At 50.5% G+C, this 24,181-nt stretch overlaps 1 protein-coding gene across 1 annotated transcript in view; it reads right to left on the bottom strand.

The window, feature by feature from the left end:
* Positions 1 to 24,181, bottom strand: part of Uroc1 (urocanate hydratase 1) — a 32,596-nt gene continuing 8,415 nt past the window's right edge. The window contains exons 7-20 of the mRNA XM_059256794.1: positions 22,038 to 22,104; positions 21,803 to 21,946; positions 20,649 to 20,737; positions 19,682 to 19,744; positions 19,235 to 19,414; positions 18,710 to 18,807; positions 18,088 to 18,160; positions 16,858 to 16,979; positions 14,912 to 14,982; positions 10,199 to 10,297; positions 5,656 to 5,755; positions 4,311 to 4,392; positions 1,798 to 1,897; positions 1 to 202 (exon numbers count right to left, since the gene is read on the bottom strand). Coding sequence (XP_059112777.1) covers positions 62 to 202; positions 1,798 to 1,897; positions 4,311 to 4,392; positions 5,656 to 5,755; positions 10,199 to 10,297; positions 14,912 to 14,982; positions 16,858 to 16,979; positions 18,088 to 18,160; positions 18,710 to 18,807; positions 19,235 to 19,414; positions 19,682 to 19,744; positions 20,649 to 20,737; positions 21,803 to 21,946; positions 22,038 to 22,104 — 1,429 coding nt within the window. The 3' untranslated portion in view covers positions 1 to 61. The remainder of the gene's footprint in view (positions 203 to 1,797; positions 1,898 to 4,310; positions 4,393 to 5,655; positions 5,756 to 10,198; positions 10,298 to 14,911; positions 14,983 to 16,857; positions 16,980 to 18,087; positions 18,161 to 18,709; positions 18,808 to 19,234; positions 19,415 to 19,681; positions 19,745 to 20,648; positions 20,738 to 21,802; positions 21,947 to 22,037; positions 22,105 to 24,181) is intronic.

Here is a 24,181-nt window from a genome sequence, read left to right as displayed (position 1 = left end):
GGCGGTGATCTGAGAGGGGAGGGCAGTGGGAAGGAGGAGGTCAAGCGGACCCTGGCTCTTCTCAGGGCCGCAGGGCCTGCTGTAGCACTCGTTCATCTACCACCTCGTGGGGAAGTGTCACCACCAGGCCACTGTTCTCCTGCATTGTCTGGCAGATGATCTCATAGGCCTTGGGGTTCCCAGACCAGCAGCGCCGCGCCACCTGCGGAAGCCGAGCAGACAGCACTGGTGTCAGCACCACTGGGCTCTCCACATGGCATCCTGGCTCCCAAACTCCATGTCCTCTTCTACTTGGGGATTTCAGAGCCTCCTTTGTATCTGCCAGGCTTAGAATCCCTGCTCTCTTCCCTGGAACATGTAACTGACTTACCCTCTTTTCAATCTGAAAGCAGTTATTATTCTACCCAGCCCTATCCCCACCTCTAAGAATGACCTGGCGTTTATAGAGGGCACTCCCTGGATAGAACAAGCTCATCCCTAGCATCCATCCTCTCCCCCTTCAGAATCTTCATCATCGGCTATGTGATCCCTCCCTAGCCCGCTTCCTCTCTTATGCCTGGTCTGTCCTAAATGGTGGCCATGGCACCTCCTCATCTAGCTGCCACCCACCATCCCCAAGCCACCCCTGGCCTATATCCACACCACTGACAGTGAGGTCTCCTGGGAGGAAACCCCATCTTGGCTCACTCCAACTCCTAGTGCCAGGATGTAGCTCCCCTCCACCCCCTACCCCCTGTTAAAGTGCTGAAGTTTAGTGGTTCTTGGTGAGTGGCCCTACCAGAGGACCCTCCCTTCTCCCTGCCTCTGGGTGCAACCTCAGTCATCCAGAGCTACTGTCTTCACTCTGGTCCTTTGCTCTGGAATCCCTCTTCGGTTTGCTCACACCCTATATACCTTTCCTCATCATTACCTGACCTCTGACCTCAGGTCGACCCTTCTGGGCTATCTGTGATGTGGTTTGGGGGAGGAATCTGCCCCCTTTCCCTCTCAGGATGCTGTGTTACTGCAAAGATGGGTCATAGTTGCAGGATGAAAGGCCCATCTGGATTCTGACATATGCTCTTTGGCTGCCTTCGAAGGTGACAGTGAGGGCTGGTGTAGCTGGGGTATAGCACCTGCCTGACATGGGCAAAGGCCACCCAGACAGCAACACGAAGCAGGGAAAGATGAGCCTTAAAAGGGAGATCATGAGGCCAAGGCACAGCAAAATGACAGAGGCCAACATGCCTGGGGCCCTGGGTTCCATCCCAACCCCCAAAGAGTAAGGCCTCAATACCAGTATAGGGGGTGCTTCAGGAGGAAGGGCTGAGCCTGCCAGGGTCTAGCTGCATTTACAGAGGCTAGACTTCAGAATGAGACCAGAGACAAGGAGACCCAAAGGAAAGTGTGGAAATAGTTGGGAAGGGGTGGTGAAAAGGGAGTCCTGGGGCCTGGAGAGATGGCTCAGCAGTTAAGAGCACTGGCTGCTCTTCTAGAGGACCTAGGTTCAGTTCCCAGCACCCACATGGTGGCTCACAACCATCAGTATCTCCAGTTCCAAGGGCTCTGATGCCTTCTTCTGACCTCTCAGGACACCAGGCACACACAGAGTGTGTATACATGCTGGCAAAACACTCACACATAAAATCAAATAAAAATAAATAAATCTTTAAAAAAAGAGGGAGCAGAAAAGGGCTAGAAAGACAGTAGAGGCCCTTACTAGGGAAGGGCCAGAACTCTAGCCCAGACTTCCAACCTGGAGGCAGAGCCATGGAGGAGGGGAGACAGTGAGAAGCTGAGGAGTTCCAGGGGACTTACACCATTGGAGACATCCCAGCTGAGCATCATCCTGGCTTTCTGCTCAGCCTGTGCAGACCCATCCAGCACAAGGCCAAATCCCCCATTGATCACCTCGCCCCTGCAAGAGACAAAGAGGTTCCCAGCTCACTCCCTGTGTTGACTTTCTTGGAGCAGGCATCGTGCAAGGCTTCAGGCATTGGCTTGAAAAGATATCAGCATTGGTGTGTGTGTGTGTGTGTGTGTGTGTGTGTGGCTTGTCACACTGGACTCTACATCACAGAGCCATGTGGTCAGCAGCACAGAATGGCGACATCCTGGCTTCTGAGCTGGTCTTGTCCACTTCACGTAAACCTCCGAGACCCTCTCTGTATCACCCTCTGCGTGATGCCTGCTTACCCACCAGAACGGGAAGCAGTCTTTCTCGTTGTACCCAGGGCTTTGTACATGCTAGACGAGTGCTCTGTTACTGAGCTACACTCTGGTCTGGGACGTGCTGTGAGAAGGGAGGGAGGTTGCTTCTCAGGCCCCTCTGAAGTGGCCATGAAGAGTGAATGGGCACACCGAAGGCTGCCTGGAAGCTGCCATGCCCATGTGGGCTGCTAGTTGCCCAGATGCATTGACTGCCCGGAGTCTGCCTGAGTTGACTCACCTGGTCTCTGAAATGATTCTGTGACACATAAAGTCTACCCCCTTGCAACCCTTTCCTATAGAAATAGCCCAGAGAAGTCTTTGCTAAGGTACAACAATCTCTCCCACTCAGTGACTCGGCCAAATGGCCCTGCCCTGCAGACACAGCCTGGAGCACATGGAGCTGAAGCCAGCTGGTGCTCTCACTAAGCATGGCCAGTGGACACACAAGCACAAAAGAGATCATCAAGCAGACGCTCCAAAAGAGGGACCGTGGAGTACGCTAAAATGGAATGTACCCATGCACACAGCTGTGGGTGACGACCTTGCACAGAGAAGAGCCATTCCCCAGGGCACCGGTAGACTGTCCAGGAAGTGAAGAAGTAAGTCAAGAAGCCTGAGGACAAACAACTCAGAAAAATAGATTCCTGTCAAATGAGGAAGACACTAAAGCCACAGAACTGGGTGTGGCTTGTCCTTGGAGAAGCAACAGCGTGAGCCAGGTTCCTCAACCCTTTCTGCAATAATGTTAGAACCCGGGGCTTCCCACATCCCCCCTACTGAATCCCTAGGCTGCCTGCTGATTTATTTGGTCTTGTGAGGCTTTGGACAAACTTCAGTCTTTTTTACAGTCACAGTCGTCCCCTCCCAGGCACCCCATACCCAGGGAACTCTTGTCTTGTTCTTCTCCAGCCAGGACATGCACTATGGTCACATTTTCCACTAATTAAAGCCACCTGACAGGGCTGCAGCTTGGAATGCCAGCCTTGGTGGGCATGAGGCCCAGCCAGTCATCTGAATGCTCTGGGAAGCCGGTTAACAGAGGGACTTGGCTCATCAAGACAGAGGCCTGCTGGGATCCAGCCCATACTGGCTCAGAGGTCTTCTCCCTCTCTGAGACCATAGTGCCCTTAGCTGCTCAGAGCAGCCAGGGCTCCAGCTTTGGCCTACTCTGGAGATTCCAGACAGGAAACTCCCCAGCAGAGGCAAACTTCCTCTGTAAAGCCTATGTTCTGTCTGGTTCTGTGAGAGGGAAGATGGAAAGGGGTCAGCAAATGTTGCTGGATATTCCATGTCTGATGAATCTGAGTTAATGCTCTTAGCCACAGAGGAATGCCCAATGCCAGTCAGAATGAAACCCCTATAGTTGGATCTTAAATGTTCCCTTCAGGGAGGTAGTGGAAATTTTAATGAATGAGGCCTCATGGGAGGTCTTCCGATCATTGAGGAAGTGCCCTTGCAGGATCATAAGGGATCCTGGTTTCTTCTTATTTTCCCTGTCACAAATGAATGGTTCTGCCCCCATCCCTAGAGGCTCCTGTCATGCTGTGCTGTCTAAAAACAGTGTGACCAACTGACTATGGACTGCAACCTGTGATGCTGTGAACCAGGTAAGCCTTTCCTCTGTACAAGCTAGAGTAATAAAAAGACGACTAATATAGAGGCCATCATGGAGGCCTTAATGACCCTGCCCTGGTGCTGACTGGAAAGTGACCTGTGTGAACATAGCTGTGAGCTGGGGAGAGTGGGGAGCCTAGAACCTGCTGTCCTGGCAACCATGGGCTCCCATTCTTTCAAGTGAGATCGTTAAGGTGGGAAAGGGAATGTGGAAACCAACATGGCTGTTGCTCATGCTGGCCTTTGTGTCCTATATGATAGGTATGGGCCAAACTGCTGGAATTGCTTTATGGAAGTGTCCTCTCTGTTCCTCCATCCTCCACACCCCAACATACTGGCCCTCTGGCTCCCAGTTCACATGAAGAATGCATTTGCATAAAGCCCTCAATAGAACAAATGGCCAGGGATCTAAGTCCAAGAACCCCGGGTCCCTGGACCTGTCCCTGTCCCAAGAGGTCCCCACGTCTCCACATCAGTGCACAGCTTGCTCTCCGATGTCTTCTTACCAGCCTACACCCCCTCCGTTGTGAAGTGCAACCCAGGTGGCACCACGACAGGCATCTCCCACGAAGTTCTGCACGGCCATGTCTGCAGAAACAGGGCAAGCATGAGCTGTCATTCCCAGGGGGTCTGAGGGCCAGACAGACACATGCTGTTTCTTGGGACTGAAGAACACTGTGACATTGGGCAAGTGGGGAACAGAGACGTGGGGGGCGGGGTCTATAAACAGAGGAAGTAAGGGAAACTGATGAAGCCCAGTTATGCCTATTAGCCTTCCCTACAGCCACATTCTCTGGCACTGAATGCACATTCATGCCTAGGGCAGAGATTGCAGATAAAAGATGCTTCTTGCCTCCACCAGAGAAGTGAGGTCTCCATGTTGGCCGCTGGACAGGTATTTGAGAGGTGATCACCTCTGCACAGTGGGTGTGCTGTCCCTTTAAATACTGTTAGCCCTCCTCCAAGAAGTACTTTTGCTTCAGATAAGACTTTCCAGAGAAACCCAGAAGTCATTCTAGCTCAACTCTTTTAGATGACTTAGAGAAAATTTTGCTTATTATCACACTCCTCTACCCAGGAGGCATTTTTGTCCAACATTTTTTTTTGAAGGGGCAGTGTATGAAGCTGCATGGGCTCTGTCTGAGCATGCTCAGTTGTGAGGTGTTGTCCTACAGGTACATGTATGTGTTTTCCCGATGCAGAGCCTCTGGCTTCCTTTGCTGGGGGACGGTGCTTTGGCTGCGGTACCGGGCTTCTCCATTGGCTACAAGTAATTAGTCGGTCCTCACTATTTCAGGCCCAGTTCTGGCTCTCCTCAGCTGTTTTGCTGCACCAGGGCAGAGCCCATCATTACAGGGCAGCCATCTGCCCAACAAACTATGGAACCAGGCACCCATGGGGAAGCAGAGCCCCAGCTGGTTTTCTTCTAAGCCTCTAACATGTTGAGGGACAGGTGTGAGTCGGTCTGTGACTGTTGCTGCTTCACCACCCTGGAGGCATAAGGCTGCAGCTTCCTCTTTAGCTCTTTATCCACCTCCATCCCCCCATCCCCAGTTCTCACAGAGATCAGGGAACCTAGGCTTTCCCTGGTGCTAGGTGAGGAAGAGGAGGAGGAGGAAGAGAAGGAGGAGGAGGGGAAGGAGGAGGAAGAAAGCCTACAGCCCAGAACCTGGAAGACAGGGAATCTACTTCCTCCCTTTGAGATGAGGTCTCTCTGTGTTACCCAGGCTGCTTCTAATTCTTAAGCTCAAGCTCCCAGTCCCACTCAGCTGCCAGAGGTGCTGGGACTATGGATGTGCATCTCCTTAGCCGGCTAATATTAAGTGACAACAATCCTTTCGTTTTCCTCACCTGCACAGAAGGCAGAACCGTCATAAATATTGGAAGTCTCTCTAAAGGGGCTGTCAGTGCCACTCACGTCATGGTGATCACGGCTCAGGACCACTGGTGCCTGCAGGGGACAGGGAAGGGTATATCAGTCAGTAGTGTCTACCAGGCTTGCTGGCATGAGGCAGAGGATGAAAGTGGGGCTACTCCAGGTACCGTTTGAATTCTTTCCCCTTGGAGATAGACCCACTCTTAGGAATGATAGGATAAAAGCGTAGATTATTGCATCAATTTTTAAACTAAAAAGCAATTACTAATCTCAAATATTTTACATTGGTATGGATTTTTGTATATTGATACAAATTTAAGGCTATTTTTTGTTATAACATACTGTATATATGTTTCTACTTTTGTTTAAGGTATTATGTCTATGCAACTCATTTAAAAATGTAGAGTTCTAGTCCTTGAAAGCTATTATTACAAACTATTTAGGATAATTAAGAAATGCAGGTTAATAGTCATGACTTGTAGTCATGTTTGATATGTTTTCAAGGTCAAACAGATATATTTTAGGTAGATAGGTGGTCTTCAAACACTTCAGAGACCTACAGAATATGACATTTAAGATGTTTAATAACATAAGGCTTTTCATGACTGTGAGATTCATCTGCTCCTGACAGCACCAATCTACCTGAGAGAAGACAATGGGCATTGAAGAACCTCTATATGGAGTTTGCTTTCATTTGTGGCAAAGTTTGCTGTGGTAGTATTTTAATAAATAAAGTTGCCTGGGGTCAGAGCTATTAGAGCCATAGCAAGTGTGTGGCAGTGGTGGTATACGCCTTTAAGGACCTAGAGGGCGGTACATACAGGCAGTGATGAGGCAGTCACATGATTGGGTTTACAACCAATCAGAAGCCAGAATAGAGAGACTATAGAGACAGACACACAGGAAGGAGGGCTCCTCTTTCGGAGAGCTCTCTTGGCTGAGGAGGATCCCTGAATCAGGAAGGGTGAGGCGCTTGGCTCTGACCTCTTGGCTTTCTTCTCTGAATCGGCTCTGTGTTTTCTGTCTGAGAAAACCATTGGCTACATCTACACTGAATTACATCTACAGTTTGCCACTGGGTAAGAAACTGCCCTTGCCTCTACTGCTGACAGTATGACTGTCCAAACTGGACAAGCAAGACACAAAAGAAGATGACTTTCAAACTTTGCCAAGACAGGTAGGACAGTCCTTCAAAATTCCTGCTTCATGGAAAAGTTGGTCAGATATTCTATGTCTGTAGGTGGAAGATAGATGCCCCAACATTACAGAGGAACACTGGGTGACTGTCCAGGAAGCCGGCTGTCTCTATCATTTCTATAGTTTTGCAAGTTGTTTGCTCTGTATTTCCTGTTTACTCAGGTAATATTTCATCTTTATCAGGTCTCTGATGGGAGTTGAAGACTAGATAGTTATAGTTTTACAGTTTTCCTTGTTACCAAATTCAAAAAGAAACATAAAAGAGATGTAAATTTTATAAAGATTGAGAGACATAAAAGCTTAAGTTGCTTATCTAAGAAAAAATTTTGAGGTCTAAAAGGATATTTTTAGGTTGGTAATACAAGTTATGATAGAAAGTGGTTTAAGTATAAGACTTTGGACTCACCAAGATAGGATAGATAATAAAATACTTTCTCCAAAGTTGTCAAATACAAATGGATTGGACATTGTGAATATAATTTTTACCTGATACTTGTTCTTGCTATATATAGTTTTACTGTGTTAAAGCCAAAACCTTTCATTTTTATTTAGACAAAAAGGGGGAAATGTTGTAGGATAATGATTTTGTACACTGTGAAGATGTGTCTCTGCCAAGGCATCTTCTGATTGGTTTAACAAAGAGCTGAACAGCCAATAGCTAGGCGAGAGAGGATAGGTGGAACTTCTGGGCAAAGATAGGAACACTGGAAAGAATCTGAGAGGCAGGGGATTTGCCAACCAGATGTGGAGGAAGTAGGATGCATGGTACAGAGCAGAGGTAACAAGCCACATGGCAGAACATAGATTACTATATATGAGTTAATTTAAGTTTTAAGAGCTAGTTGGGAACAAGCCTAAGCTAAGGCCAAGCTTTCATAATTAATAAGAAATTTCCATGTCATTATTTGGGAGATACAGATGTATCTCACATTCTTTGGGTCCAAAGAAAGTCCTGCTAAACACTCTAGCAAGAAGCATCTGCAGCTGCTAGTGGGCTCCTGTGTATCAGGTAGCATTGGTGTGATACACTAGCGTGAGAGCATAGGTCTTCACCAAAACTCTACCCAGATAACAGGACTGCTAACATGCTCACTTCATAGGCAAGATGACTGAGGCAAGGAAGGGCTAAGGGACTTGGCCTACACCAAAGAGCTTGAAAGCTGGTGAGCTGGGGTGTAAGTCTATACATGCTATATATAGTCTGGGCTCCACCCTTAGGAAGTTTGATTCTTGAGCCTTTGCAGTGAGGGAAAGGGCTAGAAGACAGCTTTAGGTGTGTGGGTGTAGGTGTGGGTAAGCACAACTAGGAAGTGCCCTCTAGTGACCTGGGAAGCAGGGATATGGACAAATCTCCTTGTGTGATGTTAAGCAGGTCACCTCCCTTCCCTGGGCCTTGGTTATCTGGAGTAGGTAATTGCTGGGGTCCTTTTTGTGCAGCCAGTGTCTGTGAGGACAAAGACCACATGGTGAAATCAGTCACACTTGTGCCAATAGTGCTCCTGCTAGTCTAAAGATTTCAGGACCCCTGGGGACCCAGGATGCACAGTGGGTGGCCTTCCTGCCTGTACCCATGTGGTGGAGTGCCACTAACCCTGGAGGTGCAGCAGGTGTGGCTGAGGGCAGGTGGGCTCAGGTCACTCGTGCTGTGACTAGCAGTCCCATCATCAAAGTAAGCTTTTCCCAGAGCCATATGAGGTCGGAGTGGAAAAAGTGGGTAGAGGGGACTCTGTGCTAGCAAGATGGCACCAGAGATGTTGGCACCTGCGTTGTCAAGTGTGGTCCTTGGTTCCCACAGCCCATGGGGACTGCCACTTGGCTCCAGTGAGGTAATGCTATTCCTAGCCCTGGCCCAGGCATCTTCTTCGAAGTGTACAATGAAGGAGATACAGCTAAAGTTCTCAACTGTCCACAGCGGTTCTTGGAGTTTCAGAGGCTCACCAAATATGATGCAACCTGCTGGGAGGCTTGAGGACTCCTTGGCACTGCAGAACCCCCCAGCTGCTCTTGTCTTTCTTGAGCAGGTCCTGCTGTGCCTATGACTTCATCTCTGCAGGGAAATTGCTCTCTGGCCTCTCTGCTTATTCAGGGTTCAGTTAAATGCCAGAACTTCAGGAAGGTCTGTCCTGACCTACCATGGATCTCTACCTCACCACTTGGCTCATGTTTTCCCAGGGCTCATGACACCTGTAAACATCTCCTAGCAGTTATGTAGGAGCTATGCAGTTACGTATGCAGGAGTTAAATATCAGTCTCCCCTTCATTAGACCAGCTCTAAAGCTGGGACCTTGTCCATCCTGCCCTCTGCTGTGTCCCAAGAAAGGCACCAGCACAGTAGAACTCTATCAAAATTATCCAATGAACTAAAGAGGGAGAGTGCTAGCATGGATACCAGCAGGGGCTTCTCAGCAGCCCTCACACACAGTGGGATTCTGGGAAGTACCCCAAAGAGCTCAGGCTGTTGTTCTTGCTGCCGGTGCTACCCTGGGCTCTGACCCTGAACCCTGGGCTCTGACCCTGAACCATCTGCAGGGATGGCCTTCCACACTTCACACCTTTCTTTAGCTCACCCTCACCTCTGAGTAGCACTCCCAGTACTCCTGGCAGAGCAATGCCACCAGCAACAGGACACAAGTACCCAGAACAAGAAGGAAAGGAGCAACCGGCTTCTTCAAGGCTCAGGGTTCTGGGTCTCCAGAGGTGTGAGGAGAGTAATCGAACTTGGGGACATTTGTCACAGTCTGAACAAGATAACTCGGAAAAGATGTGTGGCGTTACTTCTGTGGACTGTGATTCATTTGATCCTCACACCTACACTGGGCATTTCAGCATGCTATTCTTCCCACAGATTGAAAAACTCAAGGTCAGAGTGACCCAGGTCACAGCAAAAGAGACACTGTCGGGACTTGTGTTTGAACAAGCCTGCTCGGTCTTTGTCTCTAGTTCCCCCACCACAGTGACGTACAATCAGGGCTGGGACTCCGGGAGGATGTTAGGCCCTCCATGTTCTCCTTCCCTCCCCATTGCCTCTCAAGCAGGGCCTGGCTCCTGGAGCAGCTCTTCCCTAGGCCCCTCTGCTTATCTGCCCCACAGAGTCCAAGGCCTTTGGGGAACCTCGTCTCCCTGCAGAGGAACTCAGCCAGGGGAGGGTGGAATCTCCCTGCTGCAAGGTCAGGGTGCTGATGTGAGCAGCTCTCAGAAGGTTGGAGAGGTGGGGAGGGCAGACTGGGGCGTGAGCAGGAAGTCCCCGTCAGGAAGGCCCAAGCAGGGCCTGTGTGATAACGTGTTTATGAAGCCTCCCTGAAGCAACACAGGCTACGTCACCTTGATCTTCCCACTGGCGATGGCCTGGTTAATGGCCACAGCAATGGCCACACGTCCTTTCTGGTCTGAGTACAGGATCCTCGCCTGGGAGCCCACCACCTGCAGAGGAGAGAAAGAGAAAGCCCCTCAGGCAAAAGCAAGCATCCAAGAACTGGTGGTATGGGAGAGATGTGAGTGATACTACAGCCATGTTACCTGGCTGAGGTGCCGTTAGCTACCACACTGGTGGGCCATTGCATGCCCACAAATGGACTTCTCATGAGGTCTGGGCCATCTCATTCCCTTCTACGTCCTTTTCCTTAGGGTCCATCCCTGAAGGACCCCTCAGAGACTGACTCCATGTGAACCATGGACGTTTCCTATTGTGGGCCCTGCCTCTTTGAGCCTTTTCCACATTATCACAGTACCACCAGTGTGAGACTTGATCAAGCCTGGCTTACGGAGAGTACTCTCCCCACAGTCCACAGCTGAGTCTCCAGGAAGATGCTGCATTCTTGCCGTGAGCTTGATCACACAGATGAGGAGACTAAGGCCCAGACAGAAGGGTACCTCCCTATAGGTTGATACTTGGATCTCATGCTCTTGTATTGCACATCTGGAAGGGAATGCCAGTGAGCTTCCAGAAATGAAAACGAGTCATTTCTTAGCCCCGTGGTTCTCAACTGGGATGCTACTTGGGATGGCTGCAGATAATTTTGGTGTGTGGACCAAATAGAGACTAATCCAGAATTCCCGGGGGTAGGTGTCTGCATAGACATGAGTACAGTGGCATCATTCACAAGAGCAAGATGCGGAAACAGCACAGATGTCCAGTAGCTAAAGCGTGGACAGGACAAAGGTGGTCTATTCACGTGGCGGAATGGAGCCCGTACCTCCAGCTTCTGCCCTGGCAGATTCAACTAGCTACTGATCAAGAACATTCAGGGAATCTGGGTGTGATGGCACATACCTTTCATCCCAGCACTCAGGAAGCAGAGGCAAGTCGATTTCTGTGAGTTTGAGGTTAGTCTGGGCTATATAGTGAGTTCCAGGGCAGCCAGGGCTGCATAGTAAGACCTCATCTTTAAAAAAGGTCAAGAAAGGGGTTAGGGGATACTTTAGAGCATAAAACGTTTTTTGTGAAAGTATGAGGACCAGAGTTCAGATCCCCAGCACCCACGGAAAAGCTGGACAGCCCACCTGTAATCTCGGTGCTCAGCAGGCTGAGACAGAATTCTTGGAGCACCCTACTGAGCTAGAGAGCAAGCCCTGGGTTCAACAAGAGACCCCGCCTCAGTAAATAAAAAGTGGAAAGTGATCAAGGAAGCTACTCAGTGTCAATCTCTGGCCTCAAACGCAGACATACACGTACATGAATCAGCACATGCAGGTGCCCCACACGAGCAAACATGTATATACACATGCATATCACACATAAACACATGAAAGAAAAAAGAACATTCAGGAAAAAAAAACCCACTTGTATTGAATGTGCATGCGAATATTTCCCAAGTGACTCAATATTTAATGTTTACATTGCTTCTACCTTGTCTTAGGTCTAACAAGTCATCCAGAAAGCAATAAAAGGCATGTGGAGGGCCTGCGTCGGTTCTGTGCCAACACAAGGTCATGTGTACTAAGGATCTGAGTGGGCTGCAGCATCCACCGGGATGTGGAAGCCAACCCCTCACCTCAGATAGAGAGGGCAAACTGTAACATTCCAGCCTTGGGAAGACAGAGGATTCTGACTCATGCTGCACAGAAAGACCTTGAGACATGCCAGCTGGAGCCAGCCAGTTGGGATAGACAAACATTGCCCTGCGCTAAGGGCAGCGGCGGTGGGGGGTGGGGTGTGTGTGTGTGGTGCCCTAGGGCACCCAGGGCTGGGGAGGGAGGGTAGTGTTTACTAGAAACAGAGTTTCAGATGGAAGATGAGAAAGTTCTAGAAATGGATGCCAAGGGCAGCCAGACAGCACCGAATGTGCTCCACACTCTAGAGCTGCACCCTGAAAATGCTTAAAAGGAGGATCATAAGATTTATGCATATTTATGTGTATCTTGCTGCAATTTAAAAAATGCCTCCTTCCCAAATGTGGGTAGTGCCTGGGCTGAAAAAAAAATCACAGTTTCTTTAAAGAAAGTGCCGTGTGTCTGCTCCTCCTACCTGAGGATCTGGCCTAAACTGCAGAAAGTGTCAAGGACAGGCGACAGGGTCACTCATGTCTTCCTGAGCTCAGAGCTGGCCTGGGCAGTGGGGCCAGGATCCTCACTGTTTAGCAACGGCCCCACAAATGGCCTTAGGAACTACAGGGGCCTCTGTAAGTGTGAATCAGTGTTGTGAGGTGTTCAGATTTCTTGGTAAAAATGAGGAAGAACAGATATAAAATGGCTTGTGGTAGTTAATCTTCACTGTGAATCTGACCAGATTTAGAATGGCCATGGAAACACGTCTGTGGTATCCTAGGAAGAGTTTTAGGAAAGACTAATTGAAGAGGGGACCCTTAAGGTGGGCAGCACCATCTCCCGGGCTGGGCTCTGTGACCGTGAAAAGCAGAAAGCAAGCTGAAGGCCAGTGTTCATCTCCCTCTGCTTTCTGACTGGGGATGCAGTGTGACCAGCTGCCTCACACACCTGTCACTATACCTTCGCAGCTGAGATGGACTGCTCCCTCAAGCCATGCATAATAAATGTTCTCCCCTTCAGTGAGTACTCATCAGGTATTCGGTCACAACACTGAGAAAGGCAGTGAACACAGTGCCAAGTCTGTCAAGAATGTCGTATATAAAAAGAATCGCCGGCCTTCGAGAGAAAAGCATCTTGAAGCAGCGTTTGACCATTTCCACTCAAAGGCGGACAGCACGCTCTGCTTGCTGGCTTTGAACCCACCCCTTGTAGCAGGCCCAGACAGTTGCATCTCTGCTGCAGCTCTGCCTCTCCTCCCCCCGCCTCTCAGGATGGCTGTGTATTCTGTCTACTGCACTCCCTCTGCCCTGTCCCCAGCCCCAGGGCCCCCTAGAGACTGTGGCTGGCACATGGGGGTTTTATGGAGGCACACATGAAAAATATGGCCCCAGGATGGAATGGGCCAAGATGGGGACAGTTCCCTCCTGGCCCTGAGACCTCTGGCCCGGGAGCTGCTGGCTAGCATAGTCATGTGTGGACCAAATGTTTCTTCTTTATTTAATTTCCTCCATCCTCCTGTCCTCGCTAACCAGGGCCTGGCAGCTGCTCTATCATCAGACACCTTTTCAGACCAACCCTCTGTCCCTCTGCTGGCGGTGTCAGTGTCCTTCACTGTGTGCTCAGCTCTGGGCCAGGCAGAGCTGTGCCCAGGGAGGGTCACAGAGGCCACTGGAAGATCCAGCACCACTGCCTCCATGTCATAGGTGGAGGCTGAGCCACTCACCCAGGGCGTTCAGCTGAGAATGTCACAGAGCCAGCTCAGGTGCCTGAGCTCTCACCTACCACGGGAACTCCAGAGACTGTTTGGGGACTGACTGGATGAAGGATGACTTTGTTTGCTGCTTCAGAGTCCCAAGCCACCCTTCTTATCCTCTTCATTAAAAAAAAATCAGTAAAATACACGGTCCTGGCTAGTTTTATGTCCACTGGACACAAGCTAGAATGATCTGAAAGGGGGGAATCTCGACTGAGAAATGCCTCCAAAAGATCCAGATGTGAGGCATTTTCTTAGTGATTGATGGGGGTGCTATTTCTAGGCTGGTGGTCCTGGGTTCTATGGGAAAGCAGGCTAAGCAAGCCATGATGAGCAAGCCAGTCAGCAGCACCCCTCCATAGCCTCTGTATCAGCTCCTGTCTCCAGGTTCCTGCCCTGTTTGAGTTTCTGTCTCGACTTCCTTCAATGATGGACTATAATACTAGTGGAAGTGTAAGCCAAATAAACCCTTTCCTCCCCAACCTGCGTTTGGTCATGGTGTTTCATCGCAGCAATAGAAACCCTAGCTAAGATATACACACAACATAAATTTGACTACCTTAATCATTTTTCAACATGCTGCTTGGTGGCATGAACCACTTCGCAGTGCTGTGCAGCAGGCCCCACCGTCCAGCTGCAGGACATTTTCATTCTCCCAAGCCAAAACTCAGTATTCATGAAACACTGACTCCCCACACCCTCCCCAGCCCAGGAACACACCCTGCTACTTCCCTGTTTATGACTTGCCTACTCTAGGGGCTGCATGTGAGTGGCATCTGGCAAGGGTTTGTCCTTCTGTGTTTGGCTTATCTCTCTTGACATCATGTCCTTCCGTTTTACCCCGGTGTCAGTGACTGGCGGAATGCCGTTACTTGTTGCTTTGTAAGGAGAGGCATTTTGTTGACCCATTTGTCTGCCAAGAGCCCTTTGGATTGCCTTGGCATTTTATCTACAGTACCTATAGCACCCTGAAATCGGTTCCGATCCTGTTGGGTGTGTAGATAGCATAGATTGGCTAGATTACATTGCTTTACACCCCCACCAATACTGTCTAAGGCTTCCAGTTTCTCCTGTTGCTACCCAGACATCCCTTTACAAGCCTTTTCCTGGATAAGGTGGCCACCACGGTGCTGCTGTCAACAGTCACATGGATGCAGGGTCTGCACCTTGTCAGGGCATGACAAGCTGCGACTGCGCTGAGACCTCTATGCCTGCACCTTGTTTCTGGGCAATTTCTTCACAGCTCAGCCTCCCTCATGACTCTGCAGTACCCATCTTCCCCCAAGTCAAGCTCTCACCAGCTGGTGCTTGGCAGCCTCCCGGATCCAGCGGATGTTATCCATATACTGTAGCTTAACAGATGCCTTCACTGGAGGGAGAAAGGGGAGGGGTATTTCAGGCCCTGGAAGTTGCTGCTAGGGGCCCCAACTCTTTTCTGCTGGATGTTTGCCACAGGTACCTGGAGACCTCAGGTGATTCCCCTTACACTAGCCTTCCTGAATCTAGGAACCAGTGCACCTAACGTATGGGCCTGTGCAGCCCATCCCTGATGCATTTACCCCTCAAAGAACAACTATTGAGTATCTGTTGTATACCAGACACCAAGCCAGGCACAGGAACAAGAACCACAGTTGGCTATGAAGAAGAGTGTGATGAGCTGGTTACTGGGGTGATGGGTCAGAGGTCTCAGTGCTGAGAAGCTCTGTGGGAACAGAATTCTAGAGGGAGTATCCAGCACGAAAGTTCAAAAGTGGGAGTGCTTGGCCTACCCGAGGAGGAGGCAAGAGGAGGAGGGTGGCCATGGTGACAGCACGTCTGAGCAGCTCATGAGAGCAGACTGGTAAAGGTGAGAGCCGAGACTCAGTGGACAGCACAGAGAACATCGGTATCTTACTTAAACAAACTCGCACTTTAAACATCATGTTTGGGGTGAAGGTGCTCTTGCCCCCATCACTGCTTGTTACTCTACGGCCCTGTGCTGTGGTCTGTGCCCTGGAGGTCCTCGGCATCTGTCTGCTCTGCCTGATGGAAGCTCCTCAGGCTAGAGTGTCCCTGCTCGGTGAGAGCAGGTCATATTGTAGCTGGACGCTGGCTGTGCTGGGGATTCTTAGTCATCACCTCTGTAGGTGTGACAGCACTCTGCTTCTTGCGGAGCACTGGGTGGTAGCCACCCAGCTGACATCCAGCTGTCCTGCTTAGGGACAGGCAGCTGTTCTAAGCTAGAGAAGCTGGGAAGGCAGTGGACCAGATTTCCCTGTGTAAAACCACAGCTACTTCCTACAACTTGGTCTGGCCTCCTCTTTGTACTTGACTGACAATGTCAAGTCCATTAGAAAGGACAATGTGCTTCAAGAAGGCAGCAGGGACATGAAGACACAGGAAGACCACAGTCACCCAGCTAAGAGGCAGAACCAAACCTCTGCATCTATGATTAAGATGAGCTCAAGGGCCCAGTGCTCAGAGAACTTGAGCATTAGGTGAGTGCCAATGGGGGTAGCAGGCTCACAAAAGACAGCCGAAGTGAATGAGAAGTGTTCCTGAAATGCATCCAACAAGGCCAAGGCTCCAGTGACTCCCTCCCCCACTCCTGGAGAACGGGACCTGCAGGAGAGCGGCTGGGTCAGAGAGGGCCAGCAGCTTATCAATATCCAGCAAACCCCAGGGATTGTGGGCTTGGTTGCCAGCCTGGGGCACTATTGGAGGATGATGGGACTTTTAAGAGATGGAAGGAAGTGAGATCTTTGGAGGTGTAGCCTTGAAGGAGATGTTGGGGCTACTCTTCCCTTTGGCTCCCAGGGATGTTCCACTCCAAAACTGTGGAGCCAACTGACCACTGCGGAAGCCTTTGAAGCCAAGAGCCAAAAGAAAACCTCCTCCATTTAAAAAGAAGGCTGGCTCACTCAGGTGTTTGTCACAGTGACGGATAGCCAACTGACTTAAAGTTCCTTGTGCCTTGCAGCCAGCAGGGACAGAGGCAGAGGTGAGCAGAGGGTTGGAGGGCAGAGCCCGATGTGTGTGTGTGTGTGTGTGTGTGTGTGTGTGTGTGTGTGTGTGTGTGTGTATAGGCTTCATGCTCTGAACAGTTTTGAGAAAGCAAGACCTGAAAGTGCCTGAGGTCCCCTTGTGCAGCAACCTGTGGTCCTGAGATTCATGCAGAATATGACACTAGCCACCAGGTATCCTACAGAAGCAGGGGATTTGGGAGACCAACCGCTCTTGAGTACCACCCACCCAAAAGAATCACCTCCATCATCAATGATTTTCTCCAGCACAGATGTGGCCAGATGATCGGTGACAGCCAGGTCCTGGGGGTCTCCTGATGTGCATACCCAACGGAAGGGCCCAAAGCCCTGGGAGAATATGTCCCTGCAAGGACAAATGTCTCTTTAGCCACAACTTCCTGGGCTGCCTGTACCTTCTTGCTGAGCTGGGGAGTGGCATGTAGGCATGCCTAGGGGAGATGGGCAGCATCCAGAATGAGCTCAAAACTGTCAGCCTCTAAGCAAAGAGTCTTAGAGGACCTCCTTGCTCGTCTGCCTCCTCCTTGGCCTCTGTTCTCATCTCTAAACTTGTACTTCTCCAGTGTCAGAAGCAGGGAAACGGGACAAAGATAAACATGTTTTCTCACACTACTCTTAGGAAGACTACATAAAAACCAGCCACCTAAAGTAGATAGTTGAGAAAAGTAGGTAAATGTGTAGACTGGGCCTGGCCTTCCCTGGTGACTCAGCTTCTGCAGCAGTTGAAGTGGGACAGAGGGATGCTATAGCCTTGGGCCATGCTAGCTCCATACTTGCCAAGCACAGCTGAGTTTATCCCTGCTGTCTCTTTCCTGCTTCTCTTCCCTGGGGAAAATCCAGTCGCTCCGGACCCCAGTGTCCCAGCCCACCCTTGGCTCTGCTCCCACCCACAGCAGTAAAGGTCAGAAGGCAACTTCTGCTTCTCTGGACTCCATCCAGATATGTCTTACATCCTTCTCTGTGCACACTGAGACCTGTGAGTCTAAAAGTCCAGACTCCCTGATTGGTCTACCTTGGCTCTGGTTCCTGCAGGGTCCCCCTACTTCCCCATTTCTCTTGGGGTGCTGGCCCTGCTCAGACTGGCCCTGAACAGCCGGATGGCACAAGGCCTTCAAGCCACGGTAGGTCCTGGTCTTCAGGATTGAATCATCATGCAAAGGACAGCTTCCTGGCCACATCATTTAGGAAAATGAGTGGGTACCTGGCAGGGTGGTGTGCACAGGGAGTGACCTTGGTCACCAGGCCCCTTGGTTCCCTGTCCTCTCACTGAGGCCCTGCAGAAGCCACCTCTGCACTTGTGTGCTATGTGGAAATGCTGTGACCACTGCTTGGCTACTTCCCAGCTGGGTGAGGTCTCAGCACACAGCCCTGTGGTGATCAGTGTTGGAGCTCCTAAGTCCTGAGGGGGGCAGAAAAGGTACTAGACACCCCAAAATGGAACCTCCATCACTCACCCCATAATGTGCTGGACATAGGAGGGGTAGCGGAACTCGGTCTTGTTGGCTCCTTTCTTCTCTACATCTGCTCCTGTGGAGTCGTCCATCTGTGTGAGCATCCATGGCCACACAGACAGTGACTTAAACAAGGGGCCCTGGGAGAGGCTGGGAACAGAGTCTCAAGATCTTTCCTTAGGCAAAATAGGAGGAGAAAAAGCCGAGTGCAGCCCTGGATGGTACACTGCCATCTGTGCGGTCTAGGTGTAGGGTACAGACATATGAGCCCACAGACTCAGTGTCAACCCTAGAGGCACCACGCTGAGGACCTCGTCCCGTTAGGTCTGCAAGTGGCCCTGCCAATGGCCGTGAAAAAAGGCCGGGAAGGAGTCAATCTTTTGCGGACTCTGGGCCTTTTATATTTTTAAAATGTAAGGAGAAGTTGAGGCCCAGAGAGGCCCAGCTGCCTGGCCGGCCCAGCTTCAAGAAGGGAAAACTGGGTAAAGGCACAGTGAGATCTCTTGGGTACTCACTGGGCGACCATGTCCCTGAGCTATGGGTGTGAAATGGGGAGAAAACAGTTTACCCAGGTATGCTCACACAGGCCCCAGACACCACTTGGCCAGCCTCTCTCTCTGCCTACCTGCTCTCTGAGCTTCCAAGAGGAAGGCGTTACCGTAGTCCCAAAAGTAGAACTTCTCCTGGGCCAACCTGTTGATGGCTGAGACATGCCTCCTCAGGCTGTAACAAACAGGTGATCAGCCCCCGACCTGCCCTCCAGTTCCGCAGCCCCACCTCATCAAACTTCCCAAGGCCTTCTAAACCCAGCGCCAGCAAAGTCCCCTCTAGGACCAACCTCCTTTAGCTCACTGTGACTCCTCCCAGCGCCACTAATTCCCATGTCTACTTAAAACCCTGAACCCTCAAAACCCCCTGTCTTGTAGTGCCCTCTAAACCAGAGTTTTCCATTGGACCCTGAGGTCCAATGTACTGCGGGTGTTCCAGTGTGTACCCAGCACAGACATGCAAGCTGCTTTTGATTTGATAAATATCAATTCAGATTGTCCCATCATTCCCAAAAGTACTGTGGCCACAATCCCCTCTGAAAGAAGGAAGCTGAGACTCAGGTTAGGATCCTGCAGGCTCCACCGTCCTGCCCTGCACCCACCTTTCCTGCACCAGGTGCTTGAAGGCAGCTGGGTTGGAGGACATGAGACTCTGGGCCTCTGAGAAGCTAAGCTGCACAGGGTAGTAGCCACCATTGAACGGGTTGTGACAGGATGTCTGGTCCGACCCGAGATCCACCAAGAGCTCCCCCGTGGTGTCCAGTTCATGGACCAGGCGCTCCCTGGGGAAGTGGTGGGGTGGTCAGAACAGGGCAGGCAAGCATGGGTTGGGGAGAGCCAGCCAGCTGAAACTGCAGCCCATATCTCCCCGGCCACACCTTGTAGGTAGTGTCTACTTTCTCCTTTGCAACATGCATGGACAGAAAGGCTGTGTGTCTGGGTGAGGATGAGGACCTTCCTAGGAGTGACAGAGCTGAGGTTCAGAGCTTGTGGCTTGGAAGCCCTTGGTTAGCACCCCTGAGGGACTCAAGCCACCGATTTCCACTTACCAAAGATCCACCACGTTGCCATGGTAGCCAAGGCTGAGCACCTCCTTCTTTTTCCTTGCTTCCCTAGAAGGACACAAGAGCAGATCAGCTGACCCACACCTGTCCTCAGCCGTTCTGGATGTAGCTGCTGTGCCTATACACAGGGAGCTCAATGCTGGCCGGATGTGACAGACACAGGAGGTCACCTAGGCCTGTGTGTAAGTGTGGGCTTGTGTGAGAGAGTGGGACCATGTGAGAGTGGGTTATGTGAGTGTGTGGGCCTGTGTGTGATTGGAAGCCTGTGTATGAGTATGAGCCTCTGTGACTATGGGCCTGTGTGTGACTGATGGCGTGTGTGTGAGTGTGTGTGTGTGTGTGTGTGTGTGTGTGTGTGTATGGGCCTGTGTGCAACTGTGGGTCTACGTGTGAGTATGAGTCTGTGTAAGTGTGGGCCTGCATGGGTCTGTGTGAGTGTGGGCCTGGAGGCATGTGCTAGGGTGAGGTATGTTCTCTCATACTCCATGATACAAGAAAAGGAAAAACACATGCTGGAATGTCCCAGTTGGTCGAGCTGAGCTGCAGTGGTTACTGGAAAATGGGTGTCTCAACCCTAATAAGCTCTTCATAGAACTCACTTCTGGGGTAGGACATGGAAGTGGTAGGATTTACCAATGATGATTTCAAAATAATTTGGAGAAATAGAAATAGATAAGAGGATGAATATAATTAAGCCAGGCACGGTACACACATCTCAATTCCAGTATTTTGGAGGGGAATGTAGGAGTCTCAAGTTCAGAGCCCCATGGCTGCCCACAAGCCAGCAGCAGTAATCCCTGGGAAATGGACTCTCTAGAGACCCCTCCCATGATGCTTCCCCAGTGAAGCCTCTAGACGGCACGTGTGGCTGAACACCAGGTCTAGCCATGCTTCCTCCCCTGCCTCCAATGCCCAGGGTCAAGTGCTCTGAGTCCTGTGCAGCCAACTGTACCTGAGTCTCACAATGCAGTGGTCCAAGCTGTCAGTCACCTCCATCAGCCAGCCTTGCCGGTGGCGCTTTACAAGTGCAGCTTTGTCAACCTGAGGTCACAGGACACAGGCCATCCGTTACACACATCACTCCTGAACAACCTCTTGAGAGGCGCCACCCTATGCACTCCCAGCCCACTTTCATGATGCAGCCTCAGGGCAGTCACTACAGCCAATGGGAGCAAAGAAGGAGCTTCCGAGACAAGATTTTCCTACTGAGATAGTCAGCCAGACCGGACACGTCTCTTCCCCTTCTTCCTGCTTTGCATGTGGATGGCACGGCTGGCTGGTGCAGTGATTTTTAGCTCCGTGAGAGAAACCCAGAAGAATCTAGAGGAGCTAGCACTGACATCATTGAGCTGCTGAGTCAATACCGGCTCTGTCAGTTACATGATAGCTACATGAGAAAAATAAAACTCCTATTTACGTAAGCGGCTACAGATGGCCTGTTACCTGCAGCCCAGCACAGTTCTAGCAAAGCTCAGACATAAGCAAGACACAGGCAGTGTCAACTAAGCCCAGTTACACGGTATGTCCCCAAGACTTAGCTCAAAGCTCCTTCCTCCTGCTGCCCCTGCTTCCCTCCTTGACCTTGGCATCTTCTGAACAGATGTGAATCACTAGGGCAAGGCCCCTGTGCACACCTCCGTGAAGGAGTGGCTTATCTGCCTCCTCCATCCATCCAATGTCAGCTGCTAAAGCTGGGGGAGGGGTGCTCTATACTAATTCAATTCACAAATATTTATTCTCTGTCATCTAGGTTCCTCATCGGAAGGGGCCGGACCCCGGAAGCAATGGCTGTACATACACCAGTACAGCTCCGTGGGCTGGAAGTTAGTGGGCATAGAACATGGAGGGTGGTGGGCACTGTGCAAGCAGGACCTGTGTGTTGCCACAGGGCCCCATCCAGTGAGGTAGTACAAGGCTTTGTGGAGGAGGTGAGGGGGTTCGGTAAAAGAAATCAAGAAGAGAGTGGGGTGTGGGAAGAGTGGAAAGGTGTGGAGGGCAGAGATGGAAAGGATAGAAGGAGATGGAGAGGGAGGAAAGCAAGCAAGCAGAGAAGTGAATGAATGAATCAGAGAGTTTGGAGGGACAGGCGGAGGCTCCCCAGATCACCTCTGCGATCACTCCGATGCATCCAACGATGGCTGCAGCCTTGGCTTGAGCCCCACTCATCCCACCGAGCCCGGAGGTGACGAAGACCTTCCCTGCCAAGTCCTCGATGCCCAGGTACCGCCGACCAGCATTCAGCACAGTGAGCTGTAGGCAGGGGAGGCAGGGTGCTTATTGTCCACTCCTGGCAGATCCACCTGCAGGGACCCGCCACTCATCATGTGTGCCCGTCTCTCACCACTGTGCCATGGACAATTCCCTGGGGACCAATGTAGCAGTAGCTGCCCGCTGTCATCTGGCCATACCTGAGCAGAGAAGAAAAGGGCAGTGCTTAGGATCTTTAGATGAAACCTTGAACCACCTTCAAATGTTCTCCTACATTCTCCTTCGTTAGAACTAGAGATCATTGTGTTAACCAGAATAAGCCAGAGTCAGAGTCAGAAAGACAAACATCGCATATTTTCACTTATATGTAGTGTGTGTGTGTGTGTGTGTGTGCTGAGTAGAAAGAGGACTATGGGGGTGGGGAGGAGATCTAAAAGGGAGGAAATGAGAGTGTGTGTGTCGTGAAAGCAGAAGGGGGCTGCTTAGGGAAGAAAGGGGTCTAGCAAGAGGGAGAGAGGGGTATCAGGGAATAGTCGGGAAGATGAGCAAGAAGTCACTATAATGGGGCTGGAGAGAAAGCTCAGTGGTTGGGAGCACTGGCTGTTCTTGCAGAGGACCCAGGTTTGGTTCCCAGCACCCACATAGCAGTTCACAGTTATCCATAGTTCCAGTTTTAGAGGCTTGAACACTCTCTTCTTGCCTTGGACACTGCATTCATGTGGGGTGCACAGACATCCACACAGGCAAAACACTCATACACATAAAGTAAAAATAAAACTTAAAGAAAATTACGTACATAATACATATTTATACGTGTATAAAAATGTCATAGTGAAACCTATTTCACTGTGTTCTAACCAAAACATTTAACAAGTTAAAGTAAGAATAAAAAGGTAAGGATATAATAAGCTAGAGCCTCCTGGTATTTTACAAACTGATTTTATTCCCCTAAAATCTGTCATACAATTAATTTTTAAAAATCATCATGGGGATGATTGGGCTCGGCGGAGCAAGACTGAACATGGGCCAGCATGCCCATGCCACATGCTAGTGTCTATTCAGCCACCCACAAAGACATTCATGGCAAATTTATCAACAGTGGCCAATGTCTGAAGCCATTGAAATGTCCACACGTGGAGGAAGAGAGAAGTGAACTATGATGTAAGAACAGCGTGAGAAAAAAAGGATAGGATGTGTTTCTGCCACACACAACCCAGGGAAGGCGTTGGGGCGTGAGAAAGCATGTTCTGCAAGACTCCATCCAGGTGACATCCAGTAGGCTTAACTGTGAGGCATCTTCCTACTGCAGCTAAACTGGGTGTGGTGCTGGACACGTACGTGGCAAGGTGGTAGCAGCGAACACATGTCTGTGAGAATCCTTGTGTGGTGCACACCAGATCCACAGCTGCCATGCTGAGAGATGCCTGCTGTTGAATTACGTGAGTATGGGGCTCCATTCCGAAGGTGTTGTTTTAGTAGCTTGCCCCCCACAGCCTGCCCTCGGGTCTTTTCCAGATCAGCACAGGCCATGGCTTCACAGCAGATGACATTCAAAGGAATGGTTCTCTCCACCCTTCCGGGAAGCCTGTCGGCTCTGATTTTCTATGTGAGTGCCGTGACGTGGCCTCCTATAAGCTCCCTCCACCTGAGGGAGGACTCTGTCCACAGGGCAGAAAGCAGGCAGGAAGGCTGCGAGGTCATCTAATATTAATAGATGTTGTCAAATTTCCAGTGATGTCACCGAGCGGCGGTGGTGCATGCCTTTAATCCCAGCACTCGGGAGGCAGAGCCAGGTGGATCTCTGTGAGTTCGAGGCCAGCCTGGTCTACAGAGTGAGGTCCAGGACAGTCACCAAAACTACACAGAGACACCCTGTCTCAAAAAACAAAAAACAAACAAACAAACAAACAAATTCCAGTGATGTCATCAGTACTGCCTGAGTGCGGCCATTGCTGTCACTGGATAATCAGCAAACAGTTTGGGGCAGTGTAATGGGGACAGTAGCATTTGCTGCTAGCTTAATTGCACTCTTTGCTGAAGACTAGGAGACTCTCAAGACCCTCTGCTGCATGTTTCTCAACGCCAGGGTCATCATCTCTTCTCTTAGATCCCTGCCTCTCAGTGGCTTTCCCCAGCCCCTTCTCTCCTCTGGCTAGAGGATGTGTTGTCACAAGCCTGTGAGTGAATATCAAGTCTACCACACAACCACACAATACACCCGACCACCCAGAACCTCTGTTTTCTCTTCTAAAAATGGAGATATGCAGGCATGGTACA

Source organism: Peromyscus eremicus, chromosome 3 (assembly GCF_949786415.1).
Source record: "Peromyscus eremicus chromosome 3, PerEre_H2_v1, whole genome shotgun sequence".
Lineage (NCBI taxonomy): Eukaryota > Metazoa > Chordata > Mammalia > Rodentia > Cricetidae > Peromyscus > Peromyscus eremicus.
This window is presented reverse-complemented; position numbering and strand designations above follow the sequence as displayed.